General features: G+C 41.6%; 1 protein-coding gene across 7 annotated transcripts in view; it reads right to left on the bottom strand.

The window, feature by feature from the left end:
* Nucleotides 1-152: 152 nt before the first annotated feature.
* The window catches only part of map2 (microtubule-associated protein 2), a 64942-nt gene continuing 45436 nt past the window's right edge, over nt 153-19658 (bottom strand). For 2 of the 7 annotated variants that reach the window (XM_028393355.1, XM_028393361.1), the window contains 13 exons: nt 15932-18853; nt 15591-15833; nt 15278-15415; nt 14164-14225; nt 13290-13412; nt 13018-13159; nt 12845-12901; nt 12426-12733; nt 8439-8531; nt 6606-6698; nt 4007-4088; nt 2569-2681; nt 153-1814 (listed from right to left, as the gene is read on the bottom strand). In XM_028393355.1, coding sequence (XP_028249156.1) covers nt 1593-1814; nt 2569-2681; nt 4007-4088; nt 6606-6698; nt 8439-8531; nt 12426-12733; nt 12845-12901; nt 13018-13159; nt 13290-13412; nt 14164-14225; nt 15278-15415; nt 15591-15833; nt 15932-18853 — 4598 coding nt within the window. In that variant the 3' untranslated portion in view covers nt 153-1592. The remainder of the gene's footprint in view (nt 1815-2568; nt 2682-4006; nt 4089-6605; nt 6699-8438; nt 8532-12425; nt 12734-12844; nt 12902-13017; nt 13160-13289; nt 13413-14163; nt 14226-15277; nt 15416-15590; nt 15834-15931; nt 18854-19658) is intronic. The other 5 variants (XM_028393356.1, XM_028393357.1, XM_028393358.1 and 2 more) reach the window with 5 other exon arrangements.

Genomic DNA, 19658 nt, shown 5'->3' with positions numbered 1-19658 from the left:
GGAATAAAAACCCATTGCCGCTACATCAATTTTTACCCATTTTATTGTCATTAATTATTGTAACTGGTGTCATATCAACAAGAGAAAAACTGCGTACATCTACTTGACCTTTTAAATACATTTACAGTTGCTGTAGGGTGGAAGATCTGGGGGTGAGGGAGGAGGAAGAGGAGGGGGAGGAGGGGCACACAGAGATGGGGAATGCAGAAAAAACACAGAAGCAAACAAACAGCTGCAGGTGAAGGCAGTAATTAGGCAGGGCATACCACAAATGGTGTCAGAAAAAAAAAGAAACTAGATCACCCAAACACTTTGTTTCCGAACAGATATAACAGTAGTTCACCGAGTCCAATCGGCCGAGTTATTTTTCATCAGTAAGTGTCTTTTTCAAAATATTTTCTCTCCCAATTTCTCCTTCCATCCTGATATGGTAGAAGCCACCGTTAGAACGGCACAGGATCTGCACCACACACACACACACGCACACATACACACGCACACAGATTCCAGAGTAGCTGCATCGTCTGCTAAATATCAGTAGCCTCAGACAAACGGTCCCGATGAGTGCGACGTCAGTGTGTGTTAGTGGAGAAGTGTCTGTGCTGTCTGAGCTGATTAGCTGCAGCTGTGAAGACGGAGTGAAGTGGTTTGTGGATGTTTGTGGAACGACCTCCACTGATTAATACTGTTCCGATGTATAAACAAGCGACTATATTGAACTGCTGAGCAGGTACAAGTGTATGATGCTCTTTGACAGGACTGGGATGCATTCCTTAGCAACACCACATCAGCTGTCTGACACACCGTCACCAAGCATAACACTGTAAACAACTATTAACTACAAAACATGAACTTGTTTTATTCAATAACTGAGGAAATAACTTACTAAAATCCTTTTTTTTTAATTACAAAATAGTCTCTTTTTAATATTTGAATCCACACATGCTTGTCATAACCTAGTTCTTGCATAAATGCAATTTTAGTTATATTTTATAGCCATATTGTTGCCTCCTTTTCAAATGTTTTGAGGACATGTAGATGTCGAAGAACTTGTATTTTATACATGTTTCTATATATATTTGTTAAATATATTAATATATTGGATGACAGGAATGACTCGCAGTAAGGATGGTTGTTGTGTTAGGGGTCTGGCGTCCATGCACGTTTACTGAGCGAGAGGAACACGTGCGGCGTGGTGTACTGGTCACATTACGTCTTATCTGAAGTAGAAAAAAGACTGTAGCTGCTTCAAAACACTGATCCATGACCAGTCAAGCCAATACTTGGTCCCCACTATTCATTTTAGGACCAGTGCTTAAACTGAACTATTCTACGCAACATCATTCAAAAAAGAGGGAATTCAACTAAATGATTCAGAAATAGCATATGTTTGGGTTTAAAATAGACAGGAAACATGATAAAGAGTACAGTAGCTCCTAACTTGAGTCTCTACTTAAGAGTTGTAGTGAAGTAAAGATGTTTCGAGGCTGAGCGGTAACCAGTCAGCCTTGGGGTGGCAGGAGAGGGCAGAAAAGTTTTGAAAGGATGGGAGGACATCTGGGGTGCAGAGCAGCAATCCTCAGATCCAGTGTTCACAACCCCTGCTTGGCCAGAGCTGCAGTCACATCCTCAGCCAGGGTCGCTAACTGTGGCGACTCCATCATGTTGAGGCTGCCGGAGGATGATAGGTGGCTGTCCCGATGGCGATGAGGAGACACCAAGCCGGACAGGCCCGGAGACTGGACGATGATCTCAGCGCCGTGATCCACTCGGGCCTTGGCGTGGTCGCGGAATGACACCCTGTGGCTCTCAATCTGTTAAAAGGCAGGCGACGTGAGAAATGGATGGGTGGGAAGGAAAACAATTTTTTATATCATCATATAGATATAGATATAGATATCAAAATATTTATTAATGTATTTGTGCGTCGGCTTTAGAACAACAGCAAATAGTATGTGATGTCATAGGATGATGAAATTCAGACGTCACTTTAGGCACATTTTGTGCATCATATGTATGCCATTCTAAGCTTCCTGGTTGTTATGGCATGAAGTGAAACATTAGATGACACATTATGGATTATGGATAAGGACAGGGGGAGGCAGCCCTTTAACAACAACACAAACATGGTGTACAATACCACACCAGAGCAACAATATGCATGGGTTATACAACATGCAGCATGTCTTATGCACTGTTAGGTGACACCTGCTTGACTGAAAACAGCTCAGGTTGTGTCTACATTATGTATTGACTGATGTATACTATACCTGTACTGCTACTGTCATGAGAAGATAAAGGAATACAACAAGTTTTTGGAAGATTGCTTTAGTTTTATGAAAACTGTCTACAGTTTATCATGCTATGTACACATATTTTAAAGCTCCACTTTCTCCTGTCCTGAAAACATGAGGCTGCCTTTGTAATCTTCAGTACATGACTTGTATAAGCTATTATTCCTATTTTATAATTCCCAGTTTATTATTTTAAACTATGTAGTAGGACAATCTTTCAAAAACGTTGTTTTCCTTTTAATCACGGATTGTGGAGTGTGGAGCTGACACTCACCATGACGTGGCCTCCACCAGGAATGTGGTGAGCATTTTCCAGGGAACCCACCTTGGCTTGGGCTTTGTCTTTGAAGTCCAACTTCACACTCTCTATACGTACATTACCACCCCCTGGAGGAGAAAGAGAAGAAGTGTCATAAATTAAACCTCATCAACATGCTTTATGAATCCTGTGTGTTTTTTTTTGTTTGTTTTCTTTTGAGAAAGATAATGAGAGGAGAATGCTGAATACTACACCAGTTACCACATATCTGTCTATATCAGCAAGATCTAAGTGAATAAAAGGCAGTTAAATGTAAACATGATATGATAACACCAGCAGGTGGAGCTGCAGGGCCACCTGATAGGGTAAATAGCTGGACTAATGTATCAGGTCCTCTATCCCTATAAGAGTAATGACTAAAAGGGACAGTTTGGACAAATAAAGTGGTAGTAAATAAGGCTTTTACATGGCTGATACACAGGAGGGCACTGCCAAATACAGCACAGGTGTGGAATTTTTTTGAGGCAATGGTGGCTCCATGACAGTATGTAGCTGTTATTCAATATATCATCGAATCTGATCTGTGAATCACTTCTTATTGTAAGTTTTCATTTCTACCACAGCAGGGTTTGATCCCATACAGAGCTGACATGCTCTCTCAGACTGGGATCAGTGCTGGTAGGCAGAGCTGTAAAAGTAATTTTAGCTGAGATTTGAATGAAAAACAAAAACAAAATTGAAAGTGTATCCCTCTCCAGGTTTGAATCTACCCAGTTCATAAACATCCTGTTCCCCACACACACGCACACACACACATAAACACACTCAAGGTAGAAAGACACAAAATGCAACAACGTTGCCAGGAACCAAAACACCTCCTACATTCGGCCGCCTGTGGACAGATCTATCGAGCTGTCAGTCCAAATGCAGTCTATGGCTCGCTTACACTGTTGTTGCTTTCTCAGCTCTCCATGATGCAGATCAGTGCAGGAGCTGTATGTGATTGACGTGTTACTTCAGGTTTAACAAAATGCCAAATACATGTATTATTTACAGAGACTTCAGTGAATGACACATACACACACAACGACAAGTCACCTGTTGGGCTTCTTAGTGTCAGTTACACCTGGAATTAACATGAGTGATCAATGACATCTAAGGATATTCCTTATTTGTGAATAAGCTAATTATGAAATTCAAAATCCTCATTTTATCAAGGTACAAATCACATTGGAATACTGCCCTTCACGCTGCCTGCATTAGCTGTAGCCCTTCACACCTTGAGGCTGTCTGGTGCAACATCATTCTGAACTCAGCAGTACATAAAATATAGATGCTCAAGTGCATCTAAGCAGTGCTAAGAAGTACTTTACATCCACCCACACAAAAAAAGTCATACTGCAAGGTAAGGGAATGCACCAGAAACCTTAACCCCTGAAGTTAGCCTCTGTACCTGGCCGATGATGGATGTTGTCAAGAGAACCACACTTGGAGGTCACATGGCTCAAGTCGATTTTCTTGTTCTGTATTTGCACCTGGAAGAAGTAAAGGCAGAGGAAGACAGAGGTCATAACTTGGAGGTCAGAATAAAATGATCCAAAATGTATCTTCCCTTTTCTAAATCCTAAAGAGGAATAGAGCATATCTAATCTGCCACGTATCTGTGCCTACGCCTGTCATTTAAGGGACAATGACAAAAACAACTTTCTACATTCAAGCACAGGGATCTCTAACACAGAGGACGAGAGTGAAATAAGGTGAAAGACATATAACACAAGTATTACATTGCTTATGGTCTGTTATGCTGTCTTGAAAATGCAGTGTCATATAAACCATAACAACGAGAAGTGAATGACAGTAAAGACAGCTGATAGTGGCCACAGGCAGAGAGGAGATATGCTGTTATATGACACACCCTGTGGGTCTGAGAAAAATCCACAGTAAGGACTGAGCTGATGAGACAGCAAACAGAGAGGAGCTGTAAAGCTTTAGAAACAGCACAATGAACATAAAAAAAGAGATACACCACATCCTCCGAGGAATCACTGGCACACGCCTGCGGTTAGCACTCACTTTGCCAAGTCACAGATTTACTTGATGTGTCTTTTGTAACCTATGATTTGGTGTTCTTTATTTTCTTCTCTCTTGTGGGGCCTGAGATTAAAAACGTCAGGAAGACAATGGTGGACGACGACTGTAAGTTACACACACACACACACAAAAATAAAGCACAATACTATGAGCACAAAATGCACTTTTAAGCCTGTGCATCTACTAGGAAGTTGCTTTGGATCGATAAAGAGTCCTTTACACATGCATAACACTTGCCAAAGATATACAGCATGAGGATAAACATGAGGTGTGCTTTGTGTCAGCGTGGTGAGCATCAGGCTGCAGTATGATACAACCCGCCAGGAGTATTAGACACTACATTTGGTTATTTTCTTTTAACTTATAGGGCTATAGTGCAAACAGGTGTTACAAATAATATTTAACAATGTATTCACACTGCAGGACTACATAACAAAATTTGATGCTTCTGCAGTTCATTTCACACCATCAGAGACTGTATTTGCCACTTGGAGTTTAAAAATAAAAAGGTTATAAACCATATAGTGTAGTTTTCCTGCTGTGTATTAAAGGCTCTTAACAATCACGGGTAATCAAATTGCTTCTTTTGTGCCCTGACGCAAGCTGATGTAATCTCCCAATTTAATAACTGTAAGGCTCAATTTGGTAATGGAGTGGAGAGTGAAGGCCACTTCTCTTAAAAAAAATATCAGTGGGCTCATTTGAGTGCATTGTAGACTGTATAATGCAGCCTAATGCAAGTAGGCTCCATTGTGTCACCTATTACTATTGTTTTGAAGCCTTACGTTTGTAATTTTAGCTGTTAATTTGGCTTTAATATAAACACATTTTATTTGGCCAAGAGGAGCGAGGGAGGAATTTGACATCATCATTTTTATAGGAAACTGTTTATCGTGTTGAGTGCCTTCTACTTTACGTTCATATAAAGTCTTTAATTTGGCCTTGCCTTTTCACCGGTGCCCTCAGTGTTGCCATGTGCTCGCTATAGTAAGCTGCAAGAACTGTCACTTGTGTAGCTGTGATTTATAGTGACTACTCTGCCTACGGTATGTGCCATATGTCACTTGATGTGGATCGATAAAATATATTTATCTTGTTGTTGATGCTTGTAGGTGTCAAAATATGTGCCTGATTTCTATAATAATCCTTTAAACTTCAGTGCAGAATGTCGTCTCATTACACAAACAGAAGTGCATATGACAGACTCAGAATTCATCTGAAAACTCTTTATCATGTATCTATTGCACAACAAAGTGCAGACAACAGTGCACAATGGAGTTCAAGTTTCAAAAATGTTTGCTTGTTAGTATTGTGTAACATGCATTGACAATGTGCATCTATTAAATCAGAAACTGCAGAGGGAGCACACATTATATCTGCTGCCGTCAGATGTCTGTAATCAGGATTATGAAGTGCGTCATCTATCTATCTTCTATGCATTGACATTATTATATATTTAAAGGGGAACACAAATGAAAGATGTGAATAAAATGTGTTTGTGGGACTTCTTGAACCCTTAGAAGTGCACCAAAGTAATTATTATAACAGCACATAGGCCTCCTGCAATGTGCTGTTGACCTGCTCGGAGGTGGTGGCAAAATGTGCTTAATCATGATAGAAAATTATAATGCACTGCTGGATTAGTGACACTTTGCATTATGTGGCAAACTGTGGGGCACAGTGAGTCACCAAATTACCAAAGAGAACCCTTTCTTGTGCAAAATGGAACTGCGCCTGTGCAATAGTGTAGCTCTTCCTTGCTGCTAAGCCTTTAGCCTTTAGAATCCAAATTCCTCGCAAGACACAAACCACTACTGGAGAATGAATTGATGAGAACCACTGCTGTGTGAATGAGTTAAAACATAAACTGTAGAGCAAGGTGGAGAGGGAAGTGATGACACTGGAAAACAACACAACACTAAAGTCACAGTGAGAGAATGGGTTTGCGGCACAAGACTCACGTTTCCACCTCCTGCTGAGTAGCCCCGCCTGTCCAAGGACCCACACCTAGACTGAACATGGCTATAGTCCAGCTTAACACTTGGGATGAGAACCTGCGGGGTGGAGGTGAGGAATGAGGTGGGGAAAAAAGCTTGGGCTTTTCTGGCAAGTCTCTTCAACAGTGTGTAGTGTAACTGTGCTTGGCAGCTGAGTCTGTTTGGCACTAATGACCTGCTGCCCTACACACCCATCATTCAATGGACACAATCACTCTAAGCTAACAGGAAACACAGATTCTCACACTCTCTCTGCACGCCTCACAGCATGAGTTTTGTTGAACCAAAATGCATGACATCAACACTGCCTAAGCCTAAGATGTCTAATAGATAGATAGATACTTTATTTATTGATCCTGAGGGAAATTCGAAACATCTCTGTCTAATCTCTCCAAAATAATTGAAGATCATGGCGCAAATCAGGTTTCAAGACTACACTGAAATTATTTTGAGCTTATTAAACTAGAAGTTAATCATTCAGGAAATCTTAATAACAACAGAGCAAATTTCTTTTGTGTTCCTGCAGTTCCACTGTTAAACCTCCGGATAAAAGTAAACGCAAGCTTCATTAGCTCAGTATGCAAGGAAAATATGTGAGTGAGGGGGAATAGCTGCAAGGAGAGAAAGCAGGATCGAGATGCAGACACAGCAGAGTTGGTACAGTACAAAGCAAGCAGTAAAAATAAACACAATTCACCTAGCAGCACAGGGAAAGCAATGGGAATTACACAAGATAGGAAAGAAGACATATACTGCACTGAATATATACTTTAAAACAGATACACATAAGACAATCAGGTCAGAATGTGAAGCCATTTTTGATGTGTGCACTGAAAACAGTGAATAATCACAGTCAGTATCAACCTATCTGCCGATAACTTCATCTTATTGATAAAGAGCTGATATTTAATTTGCTGATATCTGCTTATCCCGATGTCTCTCTGATAATATTTCAACAGGAGGGCCAGAAAGAGATCTTGCTCATGAAAATGTTAGAAAATTGAAATAAAAACACTCTTTGTTATATTAAATTATGATGTTATATAATCGCTATGTACTGAAAATATGATTTCAGCATTTGTTTCTTTCAACAACAACCTGACCACAAAGCAGCACAATAAATAAACAAGAGCAGATGACTCCCACGTTCAACTTGAAATGATAATTTGACATTTTTGAGCAACACTAATGATGCCAATACACCTTCAGTAAAACAAGTGACCCATCTGCTCTCATGTTGCCTTAAGACTGCGGCTATAGCACTGGCTAACCAAATAAAAACTGTGCACAGACCTAAGTACCATGTCTAAGCCTTAATCTAATGCAATACAGCTAGGACTAAAACAAAATAAATGCTGTCAAGGATTTCTGTAGAAAAAAAAATCCTTGTGAAAGCTCTTCCTCCCTTGTCAGATAAGCCTTGCAGACTGTGGTCATCTGGCTGAATCTGTCTCTCTATAACTATCAGGCCACCTCTGTGCCACTGACAGGTGAGTTATTTTCAGGAAGCTCAGGGCACTGCTCTGAAAGCTGGGAGTTAGACAAGATCAAACGCCTAAAACAAACTGTGTGTGAGGTATGCCAGATACATAGACTAAGGTATGAATAAAGCTACAATGAGAAAATAGGATAAAACACAGTAGAGTGCTACAATTCTAGCAATTAAGCTACAGTATATCTAACAACTTGCTGCAGGTCATGTAACTGGACTTGGGGGGAGGGGGGGACACACTAGAATCAAACATGGCCTCTGAACATCTCCTCTGTGGAGGAGGGTAAAGACTTCAGGATACATACATTGGCTCCATGAGGAGAGTGCTTCAGATTCTCCTTGGAGCTGCATTTTGTCAGTGACTGACTGAAGTCCCGCTTCTTGTTTAAAATATGGATCTATGGAGAAAGAAATATATGGTGCTTTTACACGGCTTATCACTATATATTACTAGACTACTACAAAATATATACTAAACTTGTACTGCAATATATGCTAGGTTATTACTATACAACACAATGGTTCCTCTGTAGTGTCTCCTCCACTATCTAAAAGCTATTGATGACATTGTACTGTACAATATAGTATGAAGCATTAGCCTGAGCAACAGCACTGTTTATCTCCTGTAAATGTGAAAACAGTTTTTTGGGGGGCCTCATCAAGCATTCATTCGCTACAAATCTTTAGCATTGCATCCCGAGAACAAATATTGGCATTTGCACATTTTAATCAATTTCCAATAGACTCCCGATGTTTCAAAATGCTGATGTAATCATCTGATAAAATGAATGTCAATTCTAATCATTTAGAAATATTTATAACCATTAAAAGAAAAAGAAGAAAGGCTAAATGACTACTACTTATACTGCATCTGCTTCAGCATCAATGATTGCTTGAAGATCACTTTAAAAATTACTTTAGAACTCTGACAAAATTTAACCCACAAAAGAGGAGAATGAGGTCTGACATGCTTGGCCACAGTGGCTCCAGAATTAATAACTGCTAGATTAAATGATTTCATTCAGTGTTAGGTGTACTTTTACTTCATTAAAGCCTTATTTAAATGCAAATTAAATTATTCATTAGCAGCCATTTTAAAGGCATCAACATATTAATTGAGTAAAAGCACACATATATAAATGTAATTATTCCAGTAGCACACTCTTTTCCAGGGTCTATAAAAAATAAACACTGTGGCATAATTAATTAGGGATGAGGTGTACCAGCAGGTCTTGGTTCCAGGTCACACTGTGTGCCGCCGACAAACGCAGAGTAACAGTGATGAAGCGCAGCACTGACTTCCAGATCAAAGCGGCCCTGCGTTTGGCCTCTGTTGGCAAATTGTGATCCTTTTGCTTCTATGAGGACAATCGATGGACAGGTCAGTGACTGGGTGAAGGCCTGCTACTAACAGAGGGAGCCTCACTACAAAAACTGCTTATAGTGGCACCACTTGGACCTTGGTACTGCTGGGAACTACAAAGGTTTGGGAGAGGGAAGCTTACTTTCATGTTTGTCTGTGTGAAAACAGAAACATGCTGATTCGCTTTTTTAAGGAAGGTTTAAAAATTCTAATCAAAACTTTGTAATAATGATCATCTGCAAAGTGTTTTATAAAGACCCACAGTTGGAGGAGAAGACCACTTAATGGATAATTTGTCCCAAAATAGTTATATTTCTGGCCTGCAGCACTAATTATCTATCTGGATTGTGTTGATGTGAGTTGCTGAGTTTTAAAGTTATAGTCCATAGGGACTTTTGCCTTCTCTCCAACATAATGGAAGCTTGTGGTGCTCAAAGTGCTAATAAAATGTAAAAAACCTCAATAGCAATGCTTCATTCCATAAATAATACCCTGGTTACTACAGAGCTTCCTCTCCTTTATGTTTGGGAGTACTGTATTTTATGCCAAACTGTCTGTAATGGTGTATAAAAAGTGAATCATTTATATATGTCGCATATTTATATTTTTGTCCTCAGTAATAATTCATCTCTCTCTGAGGTGCTTTTATTAAATCCACAGAAATAGGAACATTTAGGCAAAGTGTTTGTCTAGACACTTCTCACTGAGGCTCCCAAAATGTACATCTGCCTTTAAACCTTTTCAGTCATTCCATCGCCAGAGCGTAAAAACCAGTGCCTTAAGAGGCAGGATTAAATTTTAACTTTGTGTCAGGCCAACCACTCTGCCGGGACAGTCACCCCGAGTTCAGATAAAAACTGCCATCCCCAGTTTGTGTCTAAAAGACGGCAGCTAATGTCATCAACTGGTGGCACACACAAACCACACACCAACAATCTTACTTAAGGGGGAATTTATATGTGGTCTTGACTCTGGGGTGCATCTCTGAAAGTGACTGTCTGTACTTGGTCATTATGTTTTGAAGTGGAAGATGAGGAGGAGGACCTGTAACCAGTGCCGTCGGGCCACTCAGCATTGTAGGGGAGGGAAGGTGTTCCCTGTGTGTGCTGCTTACTCCTCTATTCTAGGCGGAGGGTGTTATCACTTTTCTTTGTCAACGAGGTTATATTTCTGCATCCCTTAGCCTTTTTTTTTCTGCTTCGCTGTATTATTTTTTTCCTCCCCTCATCCTCTAGTCAATTCAGGAAACGTAACAATGTGAGTGCTTGTCTAGGATCACCCGGCATGCTTCCGTGCACAGACAAAACACACACGCAAACTCCAGTCAGCCTGTCTCTCCTGCAGATGACAGGCTAGCCTTTGGAACATGATCCCTCCCTATTTTGTGGCTGACTGAACAGAGCAGCTCGGAGACCTGGCAAGTCATAAAGATGCCAGCCAAACGCTCAGATTCCTAATCAGGTCATCAGTGCAGGCTTGTAAGAGCTGATGACTACAGACACACTGCTGTTTTCACCACTCTGCTTCTTGCTGCAGCACTGCCTTTGTGTTTCCGACTCATGCTGGAACAAGATGTTTGTCAAAATGTGGGCTATATATACTCCCAGACATCCAGTTATTGCAGATTCTGTGCAGGAACAGAGAACACGATCTGAAATGCAGATTTATTTTGGTTGGACTGAAATTCTCATGTCCAGAGCCGGGAGGAAACTTAGGGGACAAACACTACTCACAGTTCCAACACTCACTCAGTGAGATGTAATGTCACTTTTCAGTTTGATCAAATCTGGAAATATTTTTAGGAGTAAGACATCTAATTTAGATGCTTTATTCAAACAATGTCAAAGCTTCTTTTTGAAAGCCTCAGGCGGCAGATAATCTGCAGCTAGCTGCACTACAAAAATACACACTTACTGTATTCATCCATCATCCATAGAGCTAATCGAGCCAACTTTCCTACCACCTAACGTAAGTGTGGTTTACAAATTTAAGATAAATATGTATTTCTTTTTCCTACATGACATGCCTCTTTACCACTTCACTCAGGATAGAAAGCATGTAATCATGTGCGTAAGCTCATTTCCTGCAAACCACTGCCTGCAATACAGTTTGACATAGAGTATAGAGGCAGTGGAGTACTCAACCATACTGCCTGTCCAACAAAGTACTGAAAGCAGAGAAAACTGAAAACACTAGAACTGCAGTGCTGGGTGCAAATAACAATTGTGAGATGCCTATTTTAGTCTTTCTTATTTGTCTTCATCAACAAAGTTCTATTAAAATGCGGAACCTATAGTTTTGTGTTAATATTTGTTTTGCGCCAAAATTATCTACAACTGTGGTGACACTGTTGACAAACGTAGGTTATGTACCGGTATCTATGTTTAGTGTTTAAGTTAGAAAAAAAAAGGTGCAAACTACTCTGCTGGGTTCTCAGGGTGATTGAAGGTCCAAGTGGGCAGGGGTATCAAAGGGACTACCAGATTTTGAGTAGTGACACGGATAGGAAAGAGGGTCTACTGAAAATAAACTTAACAAGGCAGAAGGAACTGACATCAGAAGATGTTGGACAGGTTGCAACACAATCTGCAATATGTCTGGCCTTACTGCATTATAAGTATTATTTGGTTTTTATCTTTGCATATTATGACAGGAAAGTATTATGTCTTTTTCCCTACATCAACACTGTTGCTTGAACATTCAAGGGGAGAATCCGAGGTATAGGCAAGTTTGGGTAATCACAAAGTGACACTGCATTATGTATGCAGGTTAAAACGTATTTGGACCTACAGAAAATCTATAACAGGCATAAGAAAAACAGAACTACATGATAAGCAATAGGTGAATGATGCAGAGGTGAAAGAAATATGCAAGCATTTTGACAGAAGTTTCATGTTTGAGGGTGGAAAGTGTGAGGAAAGAGTGTTACCTGTCCTCCTTTAGGCTGATACTTGATATTCTCAGTGGAGCCGATCTTGGACTTCACGTTCTTGTAGTCAGGAAGTGGCTCGCTGATGATGCGGAGCTGCTTGGGCGTAGTTGCGGGCGACTTGGGCGGGGTGCGAAGCACCGCGACCTTCCTCTCCTGGGAAATCAAACTGAGGGAACGTGGGGTTCCGGGGGTCCTTGAAGACGATGAGTAGCTGGGAGGTGATCCTGGGGTGATGGCTGTGGAACCCGGGGTGCGGGGGGTAGAGTGGCCACTGCGAGCTGAACGGGAGCGCATCGATTCTGTAACTGGTGGGGAGTACAGTACATGTATGGGTACCGGTGTACTTGCTAGTACATTTGCCCCGTTATCGTTTTTTTTCTGCACTACAATGCTAGAGGTTTTAAAAAAAGTCCTACCTGTCATGCTAGGGGCTCGTCCTGTCCTATGTTCTGCCCTCATTTCAGTGCGGAATGCTGCAGGAAGGAAGAAATCAGTGTTATTCTATCTCTTACTGAAGAATTTGGTGTTGGTTTTCGACCATCTAAATACTGATATTTTTATTGAGTTAAATAGAGGAGCTTCAGCCTACATGTGGGTCTGCGTGGAGCTGTGGACCCAGAGCTAGTGATAGAGGTAGAACTCTCTTCTTGGTCATGGTACCCACGTCGATTCAGGATGGAGGTGTGCCGCGGAACAGAAGACCTTTTCTCTGGGCTCCTTGATCCACTGTCCTGTTGGACAACATGCAATGAAAACATTAGCCTGTGATTCAGGTGGTTATGTGATTTAACACAGCCCTTTAAAACCATTCCCTCACATTTTAAACTTTCCAGCTACACTGTGATCCTACCGTGCACCTACCTCAGCTAAAAGTCTCTGTAAATCAGGTGAGGCCTGAGGTTCTGTTGAGGATGGACGAGGTCTGCCTAATGATACTGCCAGTCTGGATATGGAGGTGGGGATCTTGGTAAGAGGGGCATGGCACTGAGATGGTATAACGATGAGACCCAGTGGATGAGTAGCATGGCACCAAAATACACAACATGATGACAAAACAAAGTGATTTAACATGCACTGTGTACAAGATCTTCAGTAACCTAATATGTCAGATCTTGTAGCCATTCATGCACGGCCATTTCATTAGTAAGAAATGAAAAAAAAATCCTAATTAAGAATGTGATGAATACTGTGCTCATGAAGCAGTAACAAGTTGTACTGCACAGTAATAGGTGTATTGGAGGACACACTTACAGTATACTGTAATGACATGACATTTAAGAAATGCAGAAACTGTGTTATTTTAGACACAATAACTGTCATTACCATGGTGGAGGAGTAAAATGGAGTCACGACCAGAGCCGCAGGAGAAATGTCACAGGGTGATTCAACACCCACACAGTTAAATAAACACTTCAAAAGGGTCTGTCTTGACTACTTTTATAAAACCCATTAAGCATGGCAACCATAGGAAACATTAAAAGAACATTTTTTTTTATAAAATAAAAAGGAAAACATGCATTGAACAATGTTTTTCATGCAGGGATTAATGCTTATACAGACATAAGGAGGTTTGACATGTATGCAATATGAATTCTGGACTAATTAATGTTTCTGTTGCATGGCAAGTTTTGTATTTGCAGTTCCATACTGATAGTAAGTGGTAAACTTTTAAAACAGACAGTAGATCTACTTGAAATTTGCTCTGTGCACTTTGAATAGGTTTGTGTATACTCACCAACACTCTGTCGCGAGACTGTCTGGCCACACTGAGAGGCTGGCGACTGTCTACTAGCGCCTCTGAGGGACAGAGACAGAAACAGAATTTGATGGAAATCAAAATACTCAGGCAGAATACGCAACCTCCATACGTTGAAGGAGAAGAAGTGGAGCCCGAAAATGTCCTACTTAGAGGGATTATAATCACATTTACATTCTCATGAGGATGTGCAGCTCTCAGTACAAAAATTTCAAAGTAAGGGCATCCAACTTTTCCCACATCTGGCGTGGTAAGCTATATGACAAATCACATATTCTATGGGAGCAGGGTGCTGCCTCCCTGAGAGCTTTGTGCTGCAAAGATTTGGCAAGATATCACACAGAATGGAGGATTTTGTATTATGTAAGGCAACGCTGGAAAATAATCTAACTGGGGCAATGCAGCAATATATAGTGAGCTTTCATCATCACTGACACAGTATTCAGTCCGTCAGGGGAAAATGAAGAGAATGCTGCCTCTGGGACAGAGCAGCATTACGGAGTCTTAATATGGCCATAGAACAAAACCACGGCTTTCCAGTTGCTAGGCAACCATAGGTTAGAAAAAGCTTGAGTGGATATGTATTTCTTAAAAAGGCTGGAGAGGTCGGTGAGGTTTAAAGGTTGTTCAGACCAAAACACTCGCTGGAAAAAGAAAGCTTTAAAATATGCGGGATGATGAAATGAAGGATTATTAATATTCATGTGAAAAATCTACAAAACACAATGAGATCAGAAAGATGAGATGAATACAATATACATTGATGCATTTAAAAAGCAACATAATAGTGGCTGAAAACCTTTTTTTCTGACAATGCACAACAGTCTTTTTCAAACAAATATATTAGCCAGCATTAAGTCACTCTTTCAGAGACAAAACTTGGACTGACAATGGGCAAAATAAGCACACAACAAACAAAAACATACATGAATCAAATGAAACGATGATAAGAAAGCAAATTTTTATTGTGTAAAAATAGACATTGACACACACAAAAAAAAAAAACACAAAACAAAACAACCAATAAATACAAAATGAATGGTTGTGTGACTCCTGCACCAACAGCATGACAGACCGATGTATAATGTTTCACCTGTGACTCTCCTTCTGGGGCAGGAGTGGTGCTGAGTGGGACGGGCCTGGCGGACTGCTGGTTTCATGACAGTTCTCTTGGATGGGGACTGAGTCTGAGTCTCGAATTTCTTGGTAAGCTCAGTCTTCCTAATTACAGCTGCATTTATCGGAGGAACCATAGAAATTGACAAAAGCAAAGAGATGCAAAAATTACACAGCCAACATTAAAATACAGAGGGCAAGAGGATTAAAAACTCCCCTTTCTTTACAGATTCTTAGTTGTTTTATTCTGAATATTGTAATGGTGAAATGTAATAGTAGGTCACAGGAACCTTTTTTCTTTTTGACCTCCTCTCTGGGGATGTAGACAGGTTCCTTGCGGACAGGTTTCCGTTCTGGTGTGGAAATTCTGCCTTTCGGCCGTCCTCCCTTGGTCTTAGGTTTAACAGGCTTTTCCTGTTTTTCTGTCTTCCGTTGTTGTGTCTGCTTTTTTTGGACCACCGCAGGCTTTTTGACTGGACTAGGCACCTTGGGTAAAGGCTCAATCTGCTCTGTTACCATGCTCTTATCATCATCTGCAGGGAGGCAAAACAAATGTATAAAACAATATTTAGTTTGTGTATTATAGTGTGACTGGGAAAAAAAGGCACACTATGAAACAAAAAGATCTCACCTTGTGTGTCCATCCAGGAGCTGTCCAGGATGGAGTCGTCCATTGTGGTTTCATCTCTATCGTAGCTTTCTGTTGGTCCTTCAGTTTCTATAGTCTTAGCCACCATCTTTGGAGGAGAGGCTGGTGTTTCAGGCACATCACTCACCTCTTCAAGGCTAGCAGCCTCCATGTCAGCCTCCTGGGCCAGCTCCACAGACTCCTCCTCTTCCTCCTCCTCCTCAGCTTCTTCATGGGCAGTGACACAAACTCCTTCAGCCTCAGGTGGGGCTGAGAAACGAACGCTGTGCCCTGGTTCATCAGCTTCGTCGATGGTCTGAACCACAGTAATAAAATCGTCTTCGACTGTCACCACTGATTCAATGGCAGCATGAGCCTCTGGTATTTGCTTTGTCAGCTCTGCTTTCTTCAGCAGGTCTTCCTCTCCATCTTTTAGTTGTTTGGCTTCTTTCTCAGGAGACTCTATGACTAACATTTCCTCTGGTTGCTTGTCTTCCACTTCAAGTTTGTCTGCAACCTTTGTCTCCATCTCTGCTTTCTCACGCTCTTCCTTCTCTTTCAGCTGCCTTTCTATCTTTTCTTGCTCTTCCTTCACTTTCAACTCTTGTTCTATCCTTTCTTTTTCCTCTCTTTCTTTCCTTTCCCTTTCTTCTTGCTCCATCCGTTCCCTTTCTTCTCTTTCTTTCCTCTCCCTTTCTTCTCTTTCTTTTCTTTCTCTCTCCTCTTTCTCTTCTTGTTCTTTTTCCTTCTCTAATCTTTCCCTTTCTTCTCTCTCCTTCTTCTCTTTTTCCAATCTTTCTCTCTCCTCCTGCTCTTTCTCCTTCCTTTCTTGTTCTTCTCTTATTAACCTTTCTGCTTCTTCTTTCTCTCTTCTTTCATGTTCTTCTCTCTCTTTCATTTCCTTTTCTTTCTTTTCTGCTTCTTCCCTTATTTTTCTCTCTTCCTCTTCTTTCATTTTCTTCTCAGCTGCTTGATTCTCCTGCTTTTCCTTCATTTTCCTCTCGGACTCGTCTTTTTCCTCTTTGTTTATTCCTAACACAGGTGAAGCTGTTCTTTTAGGGGAACCGTAAATATCTCTTTGCTTAAGTTTGGAAGGTGAGAGCACAGGAGAGAGCAACTTGTCATCATCAATGTTGCTCTCAACAGATGAAGTGGGTGAAGTTTTCGCAGGCCTGGCAATTCTGTCTTTTGCCACACCGGTTAGCTGGTACACATCTTCAGCATCCACTTCCTCGTAAGCTTCCTGGTGGACCAGCTTTACTTTTTCTCGAAGCTCTTGCAGTTCTCGTTCCTCCTCCAAACTGAGAGGCCTGTCTTCCATTTCCAACTTTCGGATCTGCCTCTCATAGTCAGCAATCTCTGTTTCTGATGCAGAGCCCTCACCACTGGCTTGTCGTTCGGTCTCGCTCGGTGACCTCCCACCTTCTTCTAGGGTCACAGTAACAGTAGGCGTCACAAAGGTCTCACATGGCTGAGCAAGTAAAGTATCACTTTCAGATTTAACTGTCTGCTTATCAATGCTTTTTTCTTCAACAGAATCTTTTCTTTCTTCTTGCTTCTGGTCTTCTATCTCTCCAACAACATCAGCAGCTCCTGTTGGCTGGGTCTTGTCTTCCACAGATGTATCTCTGACTGCTAGTTTCCTTGCCTGCTCAGCCACTTTCTCCTCCAGGACAGATGGGGTGAAGACTTTGGCAGCAGTGCCTGTAGGGCTGAATACATCTGCAGGGGATGGCATGGGACCTGAATATTCACTGAACACACAATAGCCCATCTCTTCTAGCCCGCTATCACTCTTTCTAGCACCAGGACTCAGTTCCCCTGAAATAAGGCTCGCCAGTGGGTCATCGGTGAAGGTAGGACTATCGCCTTGAACCGATTTTCTCCGGATGATTTCTGGCTCAGCGTTTTCTGATGCCAGTCTAGAACGGGTACCAGCAAGGTCCAGCATCTCAGGCAAGTCTTGTGCCATCACTGAGCCATTTTTTGAGGTGCCCTTAGGGGGCTGAGGTGAATCTGGAGAGTCAGGTTCAGGGCTGGGTTTGGAAGGTGGTTTGGTGGTCTTAGGAGGCGATGAGGAATCTGAGGTGATGGAAGCTGCAGTCTCCAGGATCAGAGGAGGAAAAGATGGTGGCTTATCCACAGCAGGCGTTGAAACTGGAAGGTAGTCTGCTGACTCATCTAGACTTCCACTAGTATATGACATGATATCTGTGGCCAGTGGGGAGAAGTTCCTGGGTCTGCCTTGGCCACTCTGATCCATTGCCCCAATGGTGATGTTAAGTGAGTAACTCCTCTGCTCTAAGGCGAGTTTACCTGGGGAAAGCCTGCAGTCATTACTCCTGTCAGGAACAGTAAACTTGCTTGTATCTTCTGCAGTAGGTTTTTTACTTTCAGGTTTATCCTGAGCTTCAGCTAATGTGCTGTAACTGATCTCCTGAGTCTCAACAGTAATCTTCTTCTCACCAGCTCTGCTCAGTTCATAATAACCCTCACCCTTACAGTGGGGGCCCTCATCAACCTCCATTGTCGATGTTTCAAAATACGCTGACATGCCAGATCTGTCTCTTGCATCCTTCATCGAGTCTCCTTCTTGAACTTTGACTCCCATTGAAGAGAAATCAGAGGGTGCACCAATGCTGCTGAACTCCACCACCTCCACTGATGGTTGTTTCTCTGAAACTGTGATTGGCTCACCATATGTAGGCTGAAGTGTGTGTGATCTGGGTGATTCTTTGGCTTGGTGTTGAACATCTGGAGGTACAAATGATGGCATATCCATGGTGGGGCTTTCTGGTACAACTCGTTCACCGGCAAAGAACCCTTGCATCTGGGGCTCAAAAAATTCATCCGGGCGTTTCTCCGATCCAATGCTGTCTGGGCTCATGGACCCACTGTCTTGCTTGTCTGTGTCCATCTTCAAAGCTGAAAGGATATCTGTAAGTTGACTGTTTTGATCACCACAGAAAAATACAGTTTCAGCATGCTGGTAATGAAATATTTATTAAGCCGGGGGCTGAGAAAGCTATCACAGAAACAGGCAAAGCTCTCCTCAGAAAACTTACAGCACAATGAAACGGCCATCAACGGAGAAGTACGACGGGATTATGTGGTCCACCAAGTCACAGATGGATGAGAACATGGGATGGTTTGTGACGGAAACCGGCATGAGGAACTGTGAGGCTGATTAATGGGAAACAAGCTATAATGGATGGGAGGTATGTCCATGCAATGCAATCATCAGCTCTAACAAGAAATAGCATTTCTGTCATTTTTGTATATTCACTGAATTTGTCCATTACAGTTCTACAGTCTAATTAACATCAGGGAATCTTAATGACTCTGGAATGTCATTAAAATATTTTTGCACAGGAATAACCTTGCTAGTGAATGACAGGGAAATGCCATACGCTGTCACCAGTAATATGTGCCAAAAAACAAACCAAACAAAAAAAGGGTTTTGCTGATGCTGTGTGTGATGAGAAATGGTGCTACTGACAACTACCACACTGAACATGAGACAGCCAACACAAAATCCCCTGCACACTCTGTTCTCAGAATCATGATAAGATGAGTGATGAAAGTTTACTGATTACAAAAAAAGTTTAAAGCACTTTCAAACCAGCACCAAGCCATGAGTAAAACAATGAAAAACCTGAAAGCTTGTGGCTGGTGAAACGGAAAGCGATCACTTCACTCCATCATACCAATACGAAACGGCCGGCCCCAA

Source organism: Parambassis ranga, chromosome 21, assembly GCF_900634625.1.
Source record: "Parambassis ranga chromosome 21, fParRan2.1, whole genome shotgun sequence".
NCBI lineage: Eukaryota > Metazoa > Chordata > Actinopteri > Ambassidae > Parambassis > Parambassis ranga.
This window is presented reverse-complemented; position numbering and strand designations above follow the sequence as displayed.